This window comes from Cuculus canorus, chromosome Z, assembly GCF_017976375.1.
Source record: "Cuculus canorus isolate bCucCan1 chromosome Z, bCucCan1.pri, whole genome shotgun sequence".
In the NCBI taxonomy this organism is placed as follows: domain Eukaryota; kingdom Metazoa; phylum Chordata; class Aves; order Cuculiformes; family Cuculidae; genus Cuculus; species Cuculus canorus.
The window spans coordinates 25,885,436-25,904,284 of record NC_071441.1 but is presented as its reverse complement, the minus strand read 5'-3'; the positions used below and the strand labels follow the sequence as shown (position 1 = coordinate 25,904,284).

Below are 18,849 nucleotides of genomic sequence, written 5' to 3'. Positions count from 1 at the left end.
CATAATGCTAAACTATCACACAAAGAAAACATATCTTCATATTCTATGGTTTTCTTATGGTATTCAGGTAGTTACATTTTTGTTTGATGGTTCCCAGTGTATATAGTATCCTCTTCAGGCTGTAACAATAAATACTTGTTTGTGTATTGCACTTCTTAGTCATTACATAAGTTACATTTTGCTAATTGTAAAGCAGTAGATAGGGATATAAAGTATAACTGATTTAGTCAACAGAAGGAGGAGTGTTCTTAATAAAAATAACCTATTTGCATTTCATCTATTGTTGATACCAGAAATATCCTTTCTTGTTGATGAATGGCTTGAATTTGGGGTTGGGGTGAATCAGAGTCAGGAGAGATAGTACGGCAACATTTATGGCAGTGAGCATTGTGCCATGTTCATTTAGAGAAGCCAAATGAAAAAAAAAAAAAGATATCACATTGCTGACAGAAGAGTATATTATACATTCCCAAGTGAACTGCATGCTCCATTAGTTATAAGCCAATGCATTTTTCCAAAACGTGATGTATAAACTACAATTACATGAGTAAGGAGTGGCACCTGAAATGGAAGTTTTAATCTGCTAGGTTTCTACTTTGTAGTATACTTGGTGATACAGCTTTGGAGAGAGTATGTTTTCTTCCATGATCCTCTTCATATACTTCATTTGTGTTTGTTTACTTGAAACCAAGGCTAGAAGAAGGTAGTGCTTGGAAGAGATAAAGAATTTCAGTGAATTCTGATATTGACAATCCATTCAGCAAAGTGACAATGCAGCGCATTCTTCTGAAGGCAGTACAGCCACGTGTAATCACTGAGATGAAAGGAAAATGGAGTTCACATTGCAAGGGACCAAGTGTGTCAATGCTTCTCGTATTGACGGTGTACTGTCTGGCAAGGGGCAGTTTTGGATATAAAGAACATATTTCTGTGTTAACAAGGTTACGAGAGGTTTGCTTGTTCATAAATGTAATCAAAGGCTAAAGCTGAGGTGAACTGTGGAAGTGCAGTCAAGTGACCTCTATATGTAGGCTTCCAGTATAAGAGGAGAGGTTATCATTTAAGTCCATCAGCTTTAGCTAGGTCTTTGCTCCGTTGATTGACTCTCTGTCATTAAAGGGAATGCTAAAGGGTGTGAGTTAGAAATAACATTATGAATTTTTTGGTGCAGTTTTAAAATAATGGTCTTAGTGGTGAAGTGTTTGAAAAATGTAAACATAAATGAATGCTTATTTTAGAACCCGTATTTCTCTTGTGCTTTAACCGCCTGCGCCATTTAAGCAATTTCAGTTGTTATATTGAAATTGCGATGGAAGTAATTCCCTGAATTCAGGTTGCCCAGTGTTTCCCATTTTAAAGTCCTGTTTTCAGTTATATGTAACCTTGCCAAAGAATAATCATTTGGTCTGAAAATTTCCATGTATTGCTTTTAGAGGGTTTTAAGAAAATGCCAGCCAGACATCTCTTAAGTTAGGTCTAGGTTAAAAAAAAATGTTTGACTGTGATAATTTTTATCTTTTTTTTATCGAGTTTACTGTGTCTATGCTTTGGAGCAACAGCCAGAAATAGAATAAGTGCATAGCCATTGTTCTGGTGCAGGGGAACACCTTTAACTTATATAAGCTTTTCAAGAACCTCAGTTGGCTGGTGCTCAGTTGAGAGTCTTGAGGGTTTTGAGAATTTGGCAGCTCTATCCCCTGTAGTTTCTTGGTTCTCCGAGTGTTCCCTGGGCTCAGTTTTTAGAGGCTGCTTAGGATTGCCTCCAAAGTTGCTCTTAAGGGTGCTGCTGGCTGTTCAGTTTGAGAGCAGGGACACCACCTTCTTTTCCATGTCTGTGTTCCTGTGTTCTTGCAGCAAGAGGAAATCAGGAACAAAGAAGAGGAGCTCGTTCACTGGGTTGCAGTCTCCCAGCAGTCTTTTGCAATTCCTTGCACTACAACGTCATAGCTCAACTGTATTAACAGTGATGAGTATCATTGGACTTAACAGATAGGTCAAATCAATAGCCTGGGTACCGTGATAATCGTAAGTGTCTGCATTAGCCTAAGGAAATGTAAGGCATCCTCACATGCACAGTCACAGCTGTTTTGAAAGCTGACAACTGACGTAAGATTTTTGCTGCTCTTGCTTCCACGCTGTTGTCCCTCATAAGTCTGTGCACACTGTCCTTGGGGCAGTCACGTTTTCTTCTTCCCCTGGAGAAGGCACAATAAGGGATGAGGTTGAAGTACCTCTCTCTCAAGGGTTTTATCCTTCAGAAAGTCATCATTATCAACCTGCGATTGGGCCATTGATAGTTTTCTTTTTGGCACTTAGAATTTTCTGTTTCTGGGAAAAACACTTCATAGGCTCTGGAATCAGCCACCATTGTGTGCACTGCAGATTTGATATAGGTGAACAAACCCACTATTGCTGGTAGATGTATGGCTGCTTATCCTGCTGTTCCTGTAAAGAACAGCTGTCATGTCATATCACAACTTGTCTGTATTTATCCTAAAAAAACAGTATGAAGATAATCCAGGAGATCGTTGTAGACAGTAGAACTAACACTGATTCATTCATGCATTGCAGAAACTATGGAGGTGCTGCACGAATGTGAACTGAATGACAAAGTAGACTGGTAAAGATGTAAACTGATAAAGATGATGTTCCACAGGCAAATGCTTGAGAAGAAATGAAAAACATGCTTGAAAAGATGTTCAAAAGTTATAGCTTTTAATGGAAAATTCTAATATTGTAGAATTTGTGAGCTTGAAATGTTTCAGAGTAATATGTTTAAGATATGAGTGATGTACTGAAACTACTTAGTAAGCGTTGAAATGGATGGATCCAGTGTGTCTTTTCACAATGAAGCCTGGCAAATATCAGGGCACTTCTGAATGCATTTGGTTTAAATTATGCATTCTTAACGAACATTAATCAAAAATTTGTTTTGTGATGTATATCACTCCTCTTCCCTGTCCAGTACCTAAGTTTACCTGTTACTAGAAAAAGAGAAGAAATATGATAATTAGTGTAAAAGGCTACTGACAGCAATTTTGATCCTAGAAACATATTTTCCCAAAATTTTACTAATTGCACATCTCTTTAGACAAAGGTCTATTGCATATGCCATTAACATTACTAATAATTGACCTTTGATCAACAGTATTTTCAGTTGCCATTGCATTTTTAAGAGACTGACCTCTTTAGCCATGCTAGGATTTCTTTTAAAGGGATGTGATTTGGTGAAATTGAATGCAAATTAGAAAGTAGCAGGAGAAATGGTGAATTTCTGACAAGCAGTCTGGAACCAAGAAAAGAAGTGTGACCAAAGAAGGAACTGAGAGCTAACTCTGAAGTAACCAAATTGTTTTGTTTGATATACTATTTGAATGAACGGTAGTTTTCCAGGTCGGTAAATGAAAAGACTGCTAGAGGAGAAGCGTAAGTTACATGTACAGGGAAAGTGTTACATGCTGATCAGCAAGCACATAATATTCTCTGCTTTTCTGCTCATAAGATAACTGGATTATTTGCAGACAATTAGAAGGCATCAGATATGTCAAAACCATGCATTTAATATGTCGATGCATATGCATGACTGGATTGTTAATGACTGGATTGTTAATGACTGGGGTCCATTTAAGTATTTTCTTATTTTCAAGAATGAAATGTTATGGTGTAGACCATTTGGACACCTAAGCACAACAATTAGAATTTGTCTTCATATCTCATTGCTCTTAAAATTCTGTGTTGCAACAAGCATCTTCACACTGACTCTTTAAGTGACTTAGGAAAGAAGAATATCTCCCATTATCATTATCCCAGCTAACATCCCTGTCTGTGGGACTGTATATTGGAGTCATGAGGACAGGTAGGAGGGCTTTAGATCTCATGAGATCATTCAGCTGATTTGTAAGAAATGGGAATGTGTGATTAAGCCAGGCAACTATTTCTTACATTTTGTTTACAAATTTATCATACAGCCCTTAAGGGTGGCATTATGCAGAAATTAGTGATGAAAATTATCTTCTACTGCTCTACAAGAGGCACAGAGGTTGTTTTTTTTATAATAGCAATAATTATCCATGTCCCTTCTCTCATAACAAAGATTTCCAAAGAAAGTTACTTTATACTTGCAAATTGAACAGTGATCCTCTTCTTAACCCTGTGATAATGTGTTTTTCCTTGATTCTTCAGAGGAAAGTTTATTGTATTCTTCCAGAAATTCTCATCAGACTCTGTTTTCTTAGCAAGTAATGGTTTTTTTTTCAGATAGACTGCTTTTGTCACTTTCAAATTGCTGGTTAATAATATAGCAATCATATGGTTGCTAACCAGATCATTTCACTCTATTTGTTGCATTGAGTGATATTTTTGCTAATTGTCTTTCTTAATCTGAACAGTTATCTTTGGCAGAGTACCATTATGCAAAAGGATAGAGCCTGAATTATTTAGTATTTCCAGGGCTAGCCCAATTTGCACTAGGGAGGCTACTTTTGGAATGAAGGAATCAGATTTGGAAAAAAATTATGATCTACAATTTCTGCTTAAATATACAGTTAAATCTCAAATGAATATTAGTGTAATATAATTTAATATATTTGTTCTCTTTTTTTGTCTCATATGCCTTGTTTCATAAACATTTTGAGAAGCCTAAAAGAACGCTGTAATTTACAAATATAGCTACTGGTTAAGGACACGATATTCATTATTTTTTGGCTGCTGTATAAGCACTTTTTATGTAATTGTTCTCACTTCTGCTGATTCTGGTTTGATTTTGAGTATTGTCTGGTATGTGTAATCCCAAGGCAATTTCAGATGAGACATTGAAAAAAAGTTTTCTGGAAGGAAATTGTCCATTTTTTCAAATCAATCCATTATCAAGCAGAGTTAGTACTGTTCTTGTTAAAGCATTTGTTCTTTTCAAGATAGTTAGCCGTTAATTCTTCTGAGATTAATAAATTAACATCAGTGATATCTTGTCTGGATCTGAGGCCCACATGGCTCTTTTTTTCTCTTTAAGTTTCTGAAAAAAAGTAAGGATGAACAATTGCAGACGTATTTTGTTTCAAATGAAGTGTCTTACTGGAGACAGTAGCTCAGTTCTTAATAGTGAAGGTCCTATAGCAAGGTACAGACATCAGTTTGAATATTGTTCTTACACTGTTAAGTCTCGTAGATGTAAATATGCCCAAACTGCCATTCCTTCAGAAGAAAACCTAAAAATCTTATTAGTTACACAGTAAGTAAGCAGATTTGAGACTGCATAAGAGACAGATTGATTTAAATGTACACAATATCAGGTCCTGGAAATCAGATCTTTGATCAAGGTTTTCTGCCCCAGAAATTCTTCCACTATTTTTTATTAGATAAGGATGGTAGACACAACAGTGAATGTCTCAGTTTTCAACTTCTGCCATGATTTTTGGTTTTAGAAGTAAATTGTGATTCTGAGACATAATCTCGTTTGCTAACTGAGCAAATAAATCCATTTTATGAGAAGTTAGTGTTGAACTGCTTTATCTTTAGGTCCTTAATGTAGGCATAGTTAGATCCACCTTTAGATCCATCGCTCCTCTATAAATAATCAGTTGACTGTGCCCTATCTTGAGTCTCTACTTTAGAAGTTGAGAGTAGTATTTTAGAGCCCTATTTTTCTCTAGTAGCGTGGACAGCTTGCCTTATAGAATAACAGTTTGTTTAGATTCCAGATTACAAAGAATTGAGCTCTTGGGATTCCTGAAGGTCTTCCTGATGGCTTGAAACATGTTTTTCTAAGACTTTACACAGGCTCATGAAATTCCTGAGCTGGTATAAAATCATATTGATTTTTTTTCTTGAAGCGTGTTACGTGACTGTCCAAGCATACCCTATCTTACAAACGATTAATGCTCCTTGCATTCCATGACTTTTTTTTTTTTTCAGTAATTTTTACCAGGTCAGCTGGATAAACAATTACTGTTATTCTAGTCCAACTGTCTAGTGTGAAAAATTCCACTTTAAGAAAAAAAAAAGGTATCTATAAGTATATTAAAACTTTAATAAATGCTCAGGGACAGAAGACATCAGATCTCCCTAAAAATAACAGAATAATTTAAATGTGGGAATAACCGTATATCTTATAGCCAGAACCAGAAAGAAATTGAATGGTTATGAATTGACAGAGCTTGGAAGAAATTACAAAAAAAAATAATCTGGCTACAATTAATAAAAGAGTCACTTAAAATTGGATCTTGTAGCTGCATGGGTTGTGCACTGCAGAGACGTTCTGATCGAGCACCAGGTGCTGAATTCCAGGTCCAGATCTTTCCAACCATTGCTGGTAGTGGCTGTCTCGAAGCACCGACTCTGGAGTCATGTGAATAACCAAAGCCACCGTTCCTTCCTGGTACCCTTGGAAGTTCTGCTTTTCCCTGGTAGCATCCAGAAAGCCCTTGTGAGGAAACTCCAGCACAATGAACACTGAGCCAGGATCAGTAGGGGTGCACAGTTCTTCAGGGAAGAGCTATTTGCCTCCAAAAGTGGTGCTCTCCCCATTTTTGAGAGCTGTAATGATGGGAAGAATGGCTGGACTTCCCACTGGCAGGCCCATCTCCTGTGCTCTAGCTGCTAGGAATTTCCCTTTCTTTGGGTGAATTTTACAAAGGAACGCCATTGCCTGTTCGAGCTGCCTGCTTGCACACTTCTGTTTGTCACTTGTTTTCTTTAGCTTTTCTTTTTCCTTGTCCTCCTCCAAGCTTTCCTGTGCAGCTCTTGAGGATCCAGGCCCTGTGTCCCCTTTAGGGCTATTTCCACCTTGGGCTGACACTCCAGGACTCTGAGGTGGTGCACTTCCAGCAGCTAGCAGTTTTCCTAAAAGAGGTACTTGGTAGACTGTCATTATCTTATAGTCAGGTTCTGTGTGCTCATTTTTAATAGATTATTACATGTGTTCACTGATAGCTTCTCAATAGCTTCATTTCAGGTCACATGATAAGAAGCAGGATGCTACTTTCATATTTAAGCACCTTAAAGCACTGAATACTCAAGTATTTCCAAAAGGAAGTTATTTTGACATAACAAGTTCTGGAAGATTTGAAAATAATGTGTGTGCAATGCCAATCCACACAATATTCATTTGTGTACATCAAACAGAGAGATGAGTGAGGTTTTTCTCGATTCTGCTGTCGGGGATTTAGAGAAGAACAAGATATTTCTGCATGTTTGTTGTTACTCAATGTCTGCTTCCTAAGGAAATTTCTCCTTGAAATTTCTAATAACTTGACTGTGTTAGTTTAAGAGTGTAGAGTCACTCCATGTAATGACAACATCACACTCACCTCAGAAAGTGACCACTCCAAATCAGCCTTGGGTTGACCTTCCCAGTACACTTGTGGCTGTTGCCTTGGTGTTGTTTCTACCTGCAAGTGGAAGCAGACGCCAAATGTCATGCTTTAAAGATAAGTTCTGAGAATGAGTTGCTTGTCTGCTGATCCAAGTAACTTTGTGGTCTGAGAGACACATGTTAAGAATAGGACGAAAGTTTCCCAGGTTTTCAATGACTGCCTAGTCGTGGACAGTGTAGGCAGCCAGTACTGGGTCTGATAAACTTCATTCTGGTGTATCTTCATCATTACAGCTGAATGGAGTTGTACCAGTCTGTGCAGTAGAGGCAGATGATGGTACTCTGAGAGTGATAGAGTGACAGGTGTTCTGCACTGCAATGCTTTTTGCCTCTTCATTATTTACTGGCTCGGTTTATCATTCCCTCTACTAAACTTTATTTTAAAATGGAGTACTATTCATCTTCTTACAGAAGACATAAAAACTTAGAGATGATAGAAAAACTCCAGTGATGTTCATGCACCTTTATACTGGCTTCTAAGAAAAGAAATTCTGCGGGGGCGGGGGGGGGTGGGAATCTAAGAGAGACAAGAAAACTATAATCACTAAAGATTTACTGCAGTCCTGCAAGGTAGATGTCATAGTAAGAAACAACAGCATCTTCTTTCACCTTCCTAGTGGACAGGTTATTAGGAATCCCTTTAAAGCAACGCACATCTATGCAATCAGGCACTTGCTCTGTAATTATTCATATCCAGTTCTTCCTACTTGGTCTTCTTGAAGAATACACGTAGACCCTCACTAAATTCCAAGACCAGGGTACAGACAAATAAGTAGCAATAGAGGCACTTGGAACTGCTTCAGCAGTAGTTGAAAGTCTAAAGGAATTGCTAGGTTGAGTATGTGGTTAGGTTTTTTTGGGTTTTGGGTTTTTTTCTTTTTACTTTGTCCTAATTAAGGTCAATAACATTGGCTGGTAGTTATACAAATTGCCTTGTGTAGAATGTACTACTTCGTCTTCTCTTAAGTTTCATATAATATAATATTATCGTATATCTTTACAGTCTGCTTAATGCAAACTTCCAGCTGTATAAATAATTTCAGGTAGTTACTCTGTAAAGTTAGGACACATTCATTTGAGTGGAGCAAATGAAAGCACAGAAGAGAAATGAAGGTTGTTTTAGTTTGGATACCTTTGAGCTTACATGACCTTATTTCCCTGATAAAATATATCTGATCTGTGACTTTGCCTTTCCCATTTTTCATAGTCCATTTCTGACCTGGAGAGACATACAGCATATTATTGTCAGGACTTCACGTGCAGGACATCTGAATGCTAACGACTGGAAAACCAATGCGGCTGGTTATAAGGGTGAGAGTTTCCTTTCTTCTTTGTCATCAGAGGCAACACCTTATTTGATATTTTTGAAGAAGAAATAATCTCAAGTAGTTTGTTTGACCCTATGTTTTGTATAGTTTTGAGACCTTTCAGGCTCAAATAGAAGGGCTATATCTTCTCTTTTATAAGAGAAACCTTTAAAAATTACTAAACCCTGAACTGGCAGCTATAAAATGCATTGGCCAGATAGTCCCTTTCAGTCCTATTGCGAGTACTGCTGGCAGAAAACAAAGCAAATTGATGGGGTTTAACTTTACTTGTTTCGCTAGCATTCCAATAAAATAGTCTAGAGTTGAAGATACGGCAATTTCTAGATTCAGACCATGTTGTCATTCAGAATTGTTGACAATTTTGATTAAAAATAACAAAACAGTATTTTCAAAATTCTGTTTTATATCATTTAACCTACATGATTTATATTTAAGGTTTCTGCCAGATTCAGGATAAAATCAAGTCTTGAGCTATTAGGACTTCTAATGGGACAGAAATGGTACTATTTAGTCAGCTGTAATGTAGGTTTTTAAAATTTTGTCATGTGTTGTGATTTTGTATTCAAGCTATATCTTTTTAACTGTTTTCTCTTTTGTAATGCAAGCAGAAGTAAACATTTGTGCCATTAAATAAGATATTTTCAGGTGGGTTAAAACTGGATCTTGAATCCCTACAATGTTGTGTTTTAACACAGGTTGGCTTATGATTCCCATTCACTAAATTGTTACTACTTTCAGTTTGCATTGTATCTAAAAAACATCCAGAATGCCATATGTCTGATTCTCTTCTCATGAGAATTCTACACGATACTTCAATTCTTTGAAGATTTGGATTGGTTTGTGCTAGGATCTTCTGAGAAAAGAACGTGAAATACAAAAACCATCAAATCTTTAACCTGAGTTCACTTTAAAACTGAAGCCTAACTTTAATCTATTTCAGATCAAGGCACTGCTACCGTAGGGCATCTTTAGTATGTCATTTCAGACTACGACATTTCTGCTCTAATGGAATACAAACCAAACAAAAAAAGGCTTTTATTTTGGTATCCAAACCAAGCACTATCTACAAGGATAGATTGAGAAGTGGGTGTTTGGTTGGAACCCCCTCATCATGTCAAGGTACATTCAAGGGCCTGGTTTTGTCCCATTTTCAAGTGCATGTCCACACACAAGATACATACATAGTGGGAAATAGATATTTCCTTAATAGCAATGACATTACCGTATTTGTTATTGTGAGGCATTTTCCAGGACTTAAAAGATTTTGGCAGAAGACTGTGACTGTACTATTATTTCGTTGGATCTTTATGAAGGTCAGACAATGCTTTTCAAGCAGCAATATTTTAGTTTTTTCAGTAACTCACTTCCAAAATTCTGGGGTTTTTTTTTGTTTTCTGTATGTTGCCCAAGAGAGGCAAACACCCTGTGCACCCTGTGAAGCACTTCACAGCAGTTGTCAGTCGTTATCAAAAGAGAGGTCACTCTAACACACCAGCAGGAGCAGCAGGACACTGGCAGCAGGACTTGCACTGTTGCACTACTGAAGCTTACGAATTCTGAATCCTTGGAGCCACTCGTTTTTCTGTTCATTGTAGCAAATAAATAGTGGGGAAAAGGGCTGAAAAAAGGTTTCTCCTACACTTGTGCAAAGTCACAAACATAGATAAACTCAGCTAGGGGCTGGGGTTCAGGAAATACAACTTGAGCTGGCAGAGGTTGACTATAGACTTCCATGGTGGAACTGAAAAAGCGGAAGATGAACTAAGTGCCTCAACCTCTGTGGAGCTCAGGAATCAATCTTAACCCAAATAAAAGCACCAGCTTTAACTAAATTATTTTGGCAACTTAGGCTGAGCAAATGGTTCCAATAAAAATGCAGCTCTCTTTAAACCTTTGTTGGTTTTGGAAGAAGGAGAAGCAAAAGATTTAGATTAAATCTCAACATCCAAACCTGAATTCAAAGGAGTTTGCACACCACTGCTGGCAAGACTGAACCAGTTTTTTTACTATTGCACGTGGCAATATTTAGTATAATATTACACTATTATCCTTCACTGTTGCCAAGAGTAACAGTTAAAGTATGGTTTTTCATAGATAAATTACTCTGATCTGACTGACGTCCTTAAGGAATTGTGTCATAATTTTGTTGATGGCAAGATCTGTATTTCTTCCACAGCATGTTCTTAACAAGGCAAGGGTGGAAGATTTTTTTTGTTGTTGTTGTTAAATTCACTAAAGCAAAGACCTGTCACAAGAAACAATCTGCCTTTCTTCTATACATACTGGGAAAGTAAGAAGAAAATAAGAAGTAGAGAGACAGGCTTGCTCCTTTAGAAATGAGAACTGAAAGGGTGAAAACAAGAAAATCTCAGAAGAACCTCTCAACAAAGGGTCAGCAAGAACTGGTTAGTTGAAAGTGGGTCAGCGTGCCTTTTCAGGGGCAACTTGGAATGTCGTAGTTTGAAATGACATACTAAAGATGCTCTATGGTGGCAGTGCCTTGATCTGAAATAGATTAAAGCTAGGCTTCAGTTTTAAAGTGAAATCAGGATAAAGATTTAATGGTTCTTGTATTTCACATTCTTTTCTCAGAAGATCCTGTTTTGCTGGGCTGCATGGCAATCTTGTCGTTCACTGTAGACCCTGGCAGCATTTTGCTGTTGCAGAATGTACAGAAGTGTCCCACGATATCATTACTGATTGCAAGATCTCCTTTTTTTCTGTTTTAGATTCATAAAAAGAAAGATTAATTTATGAAAAACACTTGAGCCAGCTAGTGATTTGTAAAGCAGTGCCTGTTATTTGTTTAATTTTCTGGCAAGCAAACAACATTTGTTAAATGCATGTCAACAGAATTAACTTAGGAATGGGCAAGAATTTTTCTTCGTAGTTTTTTTATTATTGTTTTGTTGTCAGCCAGCATGGTTCTTTTCTCAGGAACTTATTACCTGGTATCCTCAAAAATATAATTCATCACTAGATAAAGAGCTACTTTATGCACAATATTACTTTAAAATCAAAGGGGTTTTGTTTTTTTTTTAATTGAAGCAGTTAATTTACTGGTTATGTGGAAAGATAATAGGAAACATCTGTTTATGTGAAGTTATCAAAACTGTTGATCTGGTTTTGCTATAGCAAATTGGTGTGCAAAGCTTCTTGTTCTGTCAGTTGTTTGGTAAACAACTGAATGCAACTGCACTCATTAAAAGGCAATACTGCATTAATGCTGATTTGTCTTTGCATTGAAAGATACAGAATGAAACACTGTAGTTTTAAGAACAATGATCAGATCATTTGAACAATTCCTTTTCTGTAAGAGAAGCTCCAAACACTGTCAAGTACTGTCTCTGGAGAAACAGGCCATTTGTAGTGAAAGAATACTGTTAATTTGCAGGGACGTTTGTAAAGAACATCCTTCACTCTTCCTGGCTCTAAAGTGCACAAAATAATACTTCAGTATGGTGAAACAAAATGCTGATGAAAGATAAAGCTAAATAAAAACTCTACCAACATTTTTTCATTTTCAGGCCATCCCAAGCCCACTGAAGGTATTCTTCCAATAAAAAGTCAAGAAGTGTTTCGTTTGCCAGGCAGTAACAGACTACCAGAGTTATGTTGCATTCGTTTAGGCTAGCCAGAGTATCTGCTGCTCCCATTGGAGGGTGACCACTGGAGAGAAATGGTCGGTTAATGTTTTACAGCCTTTAAATATAATAGCTTAATTACAATATTTAATAAAGCTAGTGATTATTCCTGTTACGAGCAGAGCAATGCTAGTCTGGGTATGAGAAAGAGACAAGCCTATTTCTGTTTCTAGATAGGGAACCTAGATTGGACAGATTTAAATTGCCATAGGGTGACAAGTAACTAGACACAAATTCAGACATCAGCAAGAAAATCTTCACAACAATGTGAACATTTCAGCAAAGACAAACTATTAATAAACATACTGCTGCATATTTTCAGTAACTTTAAAGTTATGTTTTTAAATCATCATTGGAAGCTGACATAAGACTTTTGAAAAATATCAGGTACTGCTGAACGGTTATGTCAACCAGTCAAAGGTGTTCATCCATCAAAAGACTTTCCAGTCCTACAGATACCAGCTGATATTTTCACAGCAGCTGATATCAGCTCCAATTCACCCCTAACACTGATGCACATGGTGCACGTAGCAAGTGAAACACAAACTTTGCATCTGGCTGTTGTAATATCCCAGTTTTGGGTAGCTGGCAATCTGACATTAGTTACATGAAGTTGTATTAATCTTTGTAGGAGTGAGGAAGACCATATCCTATGCAAGACTAGATTAAAGATTTTCTGTGCTTGAAAGATTAAGCTGATGTTTTCAGTTAGACAACTTAAGAGTGCTGTAGGTAGTATTATTGTTCAACTTGTTGGCAAACAGGGGCTAATGAAAGCAATCTTATAAGTAAGTTTTTTATCTTGCTATCCCAGGGCTGTGTTGGCTTGAGGCAGTATTTCCTCATCAGGAGTATCTCTAGTGCCATGTTCTCTGGCAGGCTTGTGGCTTCATTGCTAAGCCATGACACAGAGCAAGTTCTGCAGCCCTACACCACCCATAGAATAATCTTAACTCAGATTTTGTGTCCAAATGTATTAGTCCTTGAAAAAGGCTCCAGCTCAGTAGTGTCACTCTCTCTGAAACACTGGTGTAGTGACAACATCATTTGATGACTGGAGCCCTTTTTATCAGATATTAAGCTTCGCAATTTGTGGGTAAGAATCAAGGGATGGGCCAACAAGGCAGATATCATGTAGAGACTGTTACAGATAACCCGAGCAGGATGCAGAGACAGATGAAATGCACTGTGAGAAGCTGGGAGAAGTTTCATGATCGCTAGGCCTTGTTCTTGTGGAGGACTTAAATTTACCAGTTGCTTACTGTTATACAATGCCACAAAAAGGAAACAGTCTGGGATTTCCTGGAGTGTGTGGAAGATAGCTTGCTGACACAGTTAATGAGTGAGCCAACTGCAGAAGGCACCCTCCTGGACCTGTTCTTTGTGAAAAGAGAAGGGCTTGTGGGTGACGTGACTGTTGAAGGCCATCTTGGGCACAGCAGTCATGAAATGATAGTTTTTGATCCTTGCAGAAGTGAGGAGGGGGCAGCAGAACTGTCACCTTGGACGTCCAGAGGGCAGTCTTTGGCCTGTTTAGGGGTCTGGTTGACAGAGTCCTGTGGGAGGCAGTCCTGAAGGGCAAAGGAATCCGGGAAGTCTAGACACACTTCAGGAAGGAAATCTTAAAGGCTCAGGAGAAGGCCATCCCCATGGGAGGAAAAGTAGCCTGGATGAACAGCGAAATTTGGCTGAAACTCGGGAAAAAAATAGTGAGTTTATGACCTTTGGAAGAATGGACAGGCTACTCAGAAGGACTACATAGATGTCATGAGGTTATGCAGAAAGAGAATTCAAAGGGCCAAAGACCAACTAGAACTTCATTTGGCTACTGTCATTAAAGACAATAAAAAGTGTTTCTATAAATACATTAGCAACAAAAGGAGGGCTAAGGATGTGGCATATAAAAACAAAAGGAGGGCTAAGGATGTGCCTATAGAGGCAGCTCTATAGGGCTGGATGTGATACACCCAAGGATCCAAGGATACTGAGGGAACTGGCAAAAATGCTCACCGAGCCACTTTTGATCATTTATCAGCAGTCTTGGCTAAACGGGAAAATCCCACTTGACTGGAGGTTAGAAAATGTGAGGCCTGTCTACAGAAAGGAACTACAGGGGAACTACAGGCCTTCTGGGGAACTACAGGCCCATCAGCCAGACCTTGGTGCCATGGAAGATTATGGAGCAGATCATCTTGAGTGCGCTGACCAGGCATGTACAGGACAACCAGAAGGTCAGGCCCAGTCAGCATGGGTTTAGGAAAGCTAGGTCCTACTTAACTAACCTGACCTTCTTCTATGACAAGGAGATCTCCTTAGTGAATGAGTGAAAGGCTGTGAATGTTGTTTACCTAGACTTTAGTGAGGTCTTTGACACTGTCTCCGCAGCATTCTCCTGTAGAAAATAGCTGCTCCTGACTTTGGCAGCTGTACTCTTCAATGGGTAAAAACTGGCTGGATGGCTAGACCCAAAGAGTTTGGTGAGTGGAGTTAAATCTTGTTGGCGGCCGGTCACAAGTGGTGTTCACAAGGGCTCAGTACTGGAATGAGTTCTGTTGAATATTTTTATCATTTATCTGGATGAGGGAATCAAGTGCATCCTCAGTAAGTTTGCAGATGACACCACACTGGGCAGGAATGTTGATCTGCTGGAGATTACGAAGGCTCTACAGAGGTATCAGGACTGGCTGGATTAGTGGGACGAGGCCAGTTGCATGAGATTCAACAAGGCCAAATGTTGCGTCCTGCACTTGGGTCATGACAGCCCCGTGCAATGCCATAGGCTTAGAGAAGAGTGTCTGGAAAGCTGCCTGGCAAAAAGGACCGTGAGTTATTGGTTGACAGTCAGATGAATATAAGCCAGCAGAATGTCCAGATGGCCAAGAAGGCCAGTAGCATCCTGGCCTGTATGAGAAGTGGTATAGCCAGCAGAAGTAGGGAAGTGATTATCCCCCTGTAATCAGCATTGGTGAGACTGCATATCAAATCCTGTATTTGGTTTTGGTCCCCTCACTACAAGAAAGACACTGAGGTGCTGGAGCACATCCAAAGAAGAGCAGTAAAGCTGATGAGGGGTCTAGAGCACACGTATTATGAAGAATTGGTCAGGATCTGGGATTGTTTAGCCTGGAGAAAAGGAAGCAAAGGAAAAACCTTATCACTCTCTACAACTACTTGAAAGTAGATGCAGGTGTTGATCTCCTTTCTCAGGTAGCTAGTGACAGGATGAGAGGAAATGGCCTCATGTTGGAGCAGGGGAGGTTTAGACTGGATGTTAAGAAAAATTTCTTCACTGAAAGGATTGTCAATCATTGGAACAGGCCGCCCAGGGAAGTGGTTGAGTCACTATCTCTGAAGGTTTTTAGAAGGCAGGTAGATATGGTGTTTAGGGACACGGTTTATTGGTGGTCTTGGCAGTGTAAAGTTTCTGGTTGTACTTCATGGTCTTAAAGGTCTTTTCCAACCAAAATGATTCTGTGATTCTAAGTAGACAGCTGACAGCAACAGTTCTAGAAAAGCAAATGTATTTTTGAAAATGACAGTCTAGCCATACATACCTGACCAAGTTTTCAATAGATTGGTGGATGGAAAGTCTGAGAGAGATGTTCGCACTCACTCATATAAGTTGATATTAGCCTTATATTAGTTGAACTGGCTATATTAATCTGAACACTTTTTGCATTGTAGCCTTTGCTTGGAACTTATTTTAAGTCATTGCAGCATTTAGTTTAGTTTTAGGAAAGGAGAGAGGCAAACCAGCTGCAGTCAATAGCTAGTCTGACAGTGACTGGAAGCATCTTCCCCCAGCAATGGCAGAACATGTACAACAGGAAAAGGTCTGCATCCTCGGGAATTTCAAACCACATTTAAATATCATAGGAATCACAGGGCCAATACCATAATCTTTATCATTGCTTTGTAGAGAAAGCATTGCTATATTTAGAGGAAATATCAGAGGTGGATTTGGAAAGATAGTTGAGGGAAAGTGGAGTAAAACCATGTGGTTTTTAGCAGCAAGTTTATAGTGATTGTCTTTTATTGTATGGTCACTACAGCCTTTCCAGATGGCTCTTGTTTCCTTCCCACTTGTAACAATTCAGCTCACAGCTATAAATAAAGTTTTCTTAAATATAATATTAAAATTGCATTAGGAATTTTTCAGTATTTCATATGTTAAACCCAGACAAATTGCCGGGGATCTGAACTCTGCTAGCCTTGAGCAAGACCTAAAAAATGTCTTTGGTATTTGTGGAAGGTAGCTGGAAAATATGTTGTGTTTTGCAGCCTAGATCATTGTTATTGGATATTTTTTTTCCTAGCACAAACTATGATCCACACAATGTTGCTTCCAGTTGAAAGACATGTAAGATCAGAAATGTATCAGTATAGTTCGAGAGATGGAGATGTACAAAGGAGAAAAGGGAATTTATCAGAGAAGCCAGGGAGTTGTCATTACACTTCCCAGCCTCAAACTCTTCATTATCAAAGCTTCTCATTATTCATCAGCTCTGCAGTATTCTGTTTTCTGCTGGCTATGAAAAGCAAGGGATGGAGCTATGAATGTAAAATGGAGTCTAAGCAGAAACTTCAGGCCTGTGCTAGGATACATAAAGAAAAGCAGAATTGCATTTTGTGTTACATTTGGTTGCTTTCCTGGAGTCATATATTGTGAGTCAATCTTACTCGTGTTTTAAAATGTATATCAAATGACTATAAAGTGGGAGTAACAGCAGGCAAAAGGCAAAATTATCCTTTAATTACCTATTGTAATAGCACTCAGAATTGTCACCAAACCATAATCAGCATAGCAGACAAGGAATTTAAAAACATAGTGCCTCTGCTCAACAACTGAAAGACTTGCTCTCTGTCTGTCCTAAATATAAAACTATGCATAGTTGTTGTGCTGTGCAGCTCCATGTGTTCCAAACATTGCCAAGTGGACTGACAGCACTAGCAGGATGCACACCATGGGAATGATAAGCTTTGATATTATTTTCCTTTAACAAGCCTAACTCAGACCTTTAACAAAACTCTGCAAAGGATTGGGAGGCAGGGAGAAAGGGGAGGGATACAATTCTTCTATGGACTCGCAGCCTGTAAGTCTCATTTAAATACAATATAGATTTCCAGTGCAGTATGAAGAAAGAAGACCCAAAATCCACAAATTTAAAGGTGGAATGATAAACTGATATGGTTCTCCAAAGCAGAATGCTTTAATTATCAACAATGAAGACTGCTTTTTAAAAGGGAAGTCCTTAGAATTTATATGCTTTATGTACTAATATTTGAAGCAGTACCCATGTGAGAATGTTCTAGGAAAGTATCTAGCTACACTTGTATACATCCATGAACATCTTCTGCATGGAGCAGTTCTGTCTTTTTTAAAAAACAACAAGCACCTGCCTTTGAGAACAACAAAGCTCGTCATTGCTGTTCAATTGCTATAGTTCATTTCAGTAATTAAAAATCTGGCAGTTGCTTTATTATCAGGCTGTGTCCACTTCAGTTGAACTGGGATTCAGGCCAGTTAGGAAGCAGCTCACAACATCTACTGTACAGTATTTTAAGCACTTAAAGCATCCTGTCAGGATGTAGAACATCTATTAATAAGAGGAAAATTAAAGGCCTGCATAAGACAACTCATATCAGTTCAGTTCCTGAAGTTGTCTATAACTGCATCACTTTTTCTCTCCAGAAAAGTCAGGTACTGGAGCATCACTTTTAAGTCAGAAGATGCAGAAATTAATCCATTACCAGCATTACAAGTCCAGCTATCTGCATAGACTTGGTTAACCACCTTTCGCTACAGGTTACTAGCCAGAACTTACTACATAGCTCTGTGGAGATAGTGTGAAGTCAGCTTACTTAATAAATAATTTCTCTGCTTTAAGGTGAGGCTGGTATAGTTTTAGTTGTAAAAATTACCCTAATTATTATTAAATAATTTGCAAAACACTTTCTTATGGCTTTCTGCGTATTTGTGTATATCCTTCCTCTGCTGAAATCTGCTATAGCCCTATGCTTGCTCAGGAATTAGTTTGAGTGTAAATGCTCCTCTGGATACAGCCACTGTGTGAGACAGAACATGAGTCTGGTGTACCTGACAGCACAAAAATGTTATCTTTGTGTTTGCTGCTAATGATTATACTTACCACACCTTTGGCTCATCTGTTGTCATCTCTCCTGATGTGAAGTCTAGCATAGTCTCTCACCAAAAAGTGTTTATATTGTTTGATTGGGTGAAATTACATTTGACTGCTTTTGAGTTATCAGGGAAGCCTAAATGTACCTCTGAGGGTAAATTTGCTCCTAATGAAGGAAATCGGTACATTTTCTTAAAAGGTGTTCTGTGGTGCAGTCACAAAATGACGTTTTTTTGTTTGAAGAAAATGTGCAAGCTGCCATGTTTTTCAATGGATCTTTGGATATTTTGCGGAAAAAAAATCCATCATAATAAGACTCACTAGTTTAAAAATTATAGTTTCTATTACTTTAGATGCTCCTTAGCCAA

General features: G+C 38.3%; 1 protein-coding gene across 2 annotated transcripts in view; it reads left to right on the top strand.

Moving 5' to 3' along the window:
- The window catches only part of PCSK5 (proprotein convertase subtilisin/kexin type 5), a 249,086-nt gene that overhangs the window by 131,919 nt on the left and 98,318 nt on the right, over positions 1 to 18,849 (top strand). For both annotated transcript variants that reach the window (XM_054054114.1, XM_054054115.1), the window contains exon 10: positions 8,577 to 8,680. In XM_054054114.1, the coding sequence (XP_053910089.1) occupies positions 8,577 to 8,680 (104 nt within the window). The remainder of the gene's footprint in view (positions 1 to 8,576; positions 8,681 to 18,849) is intronic.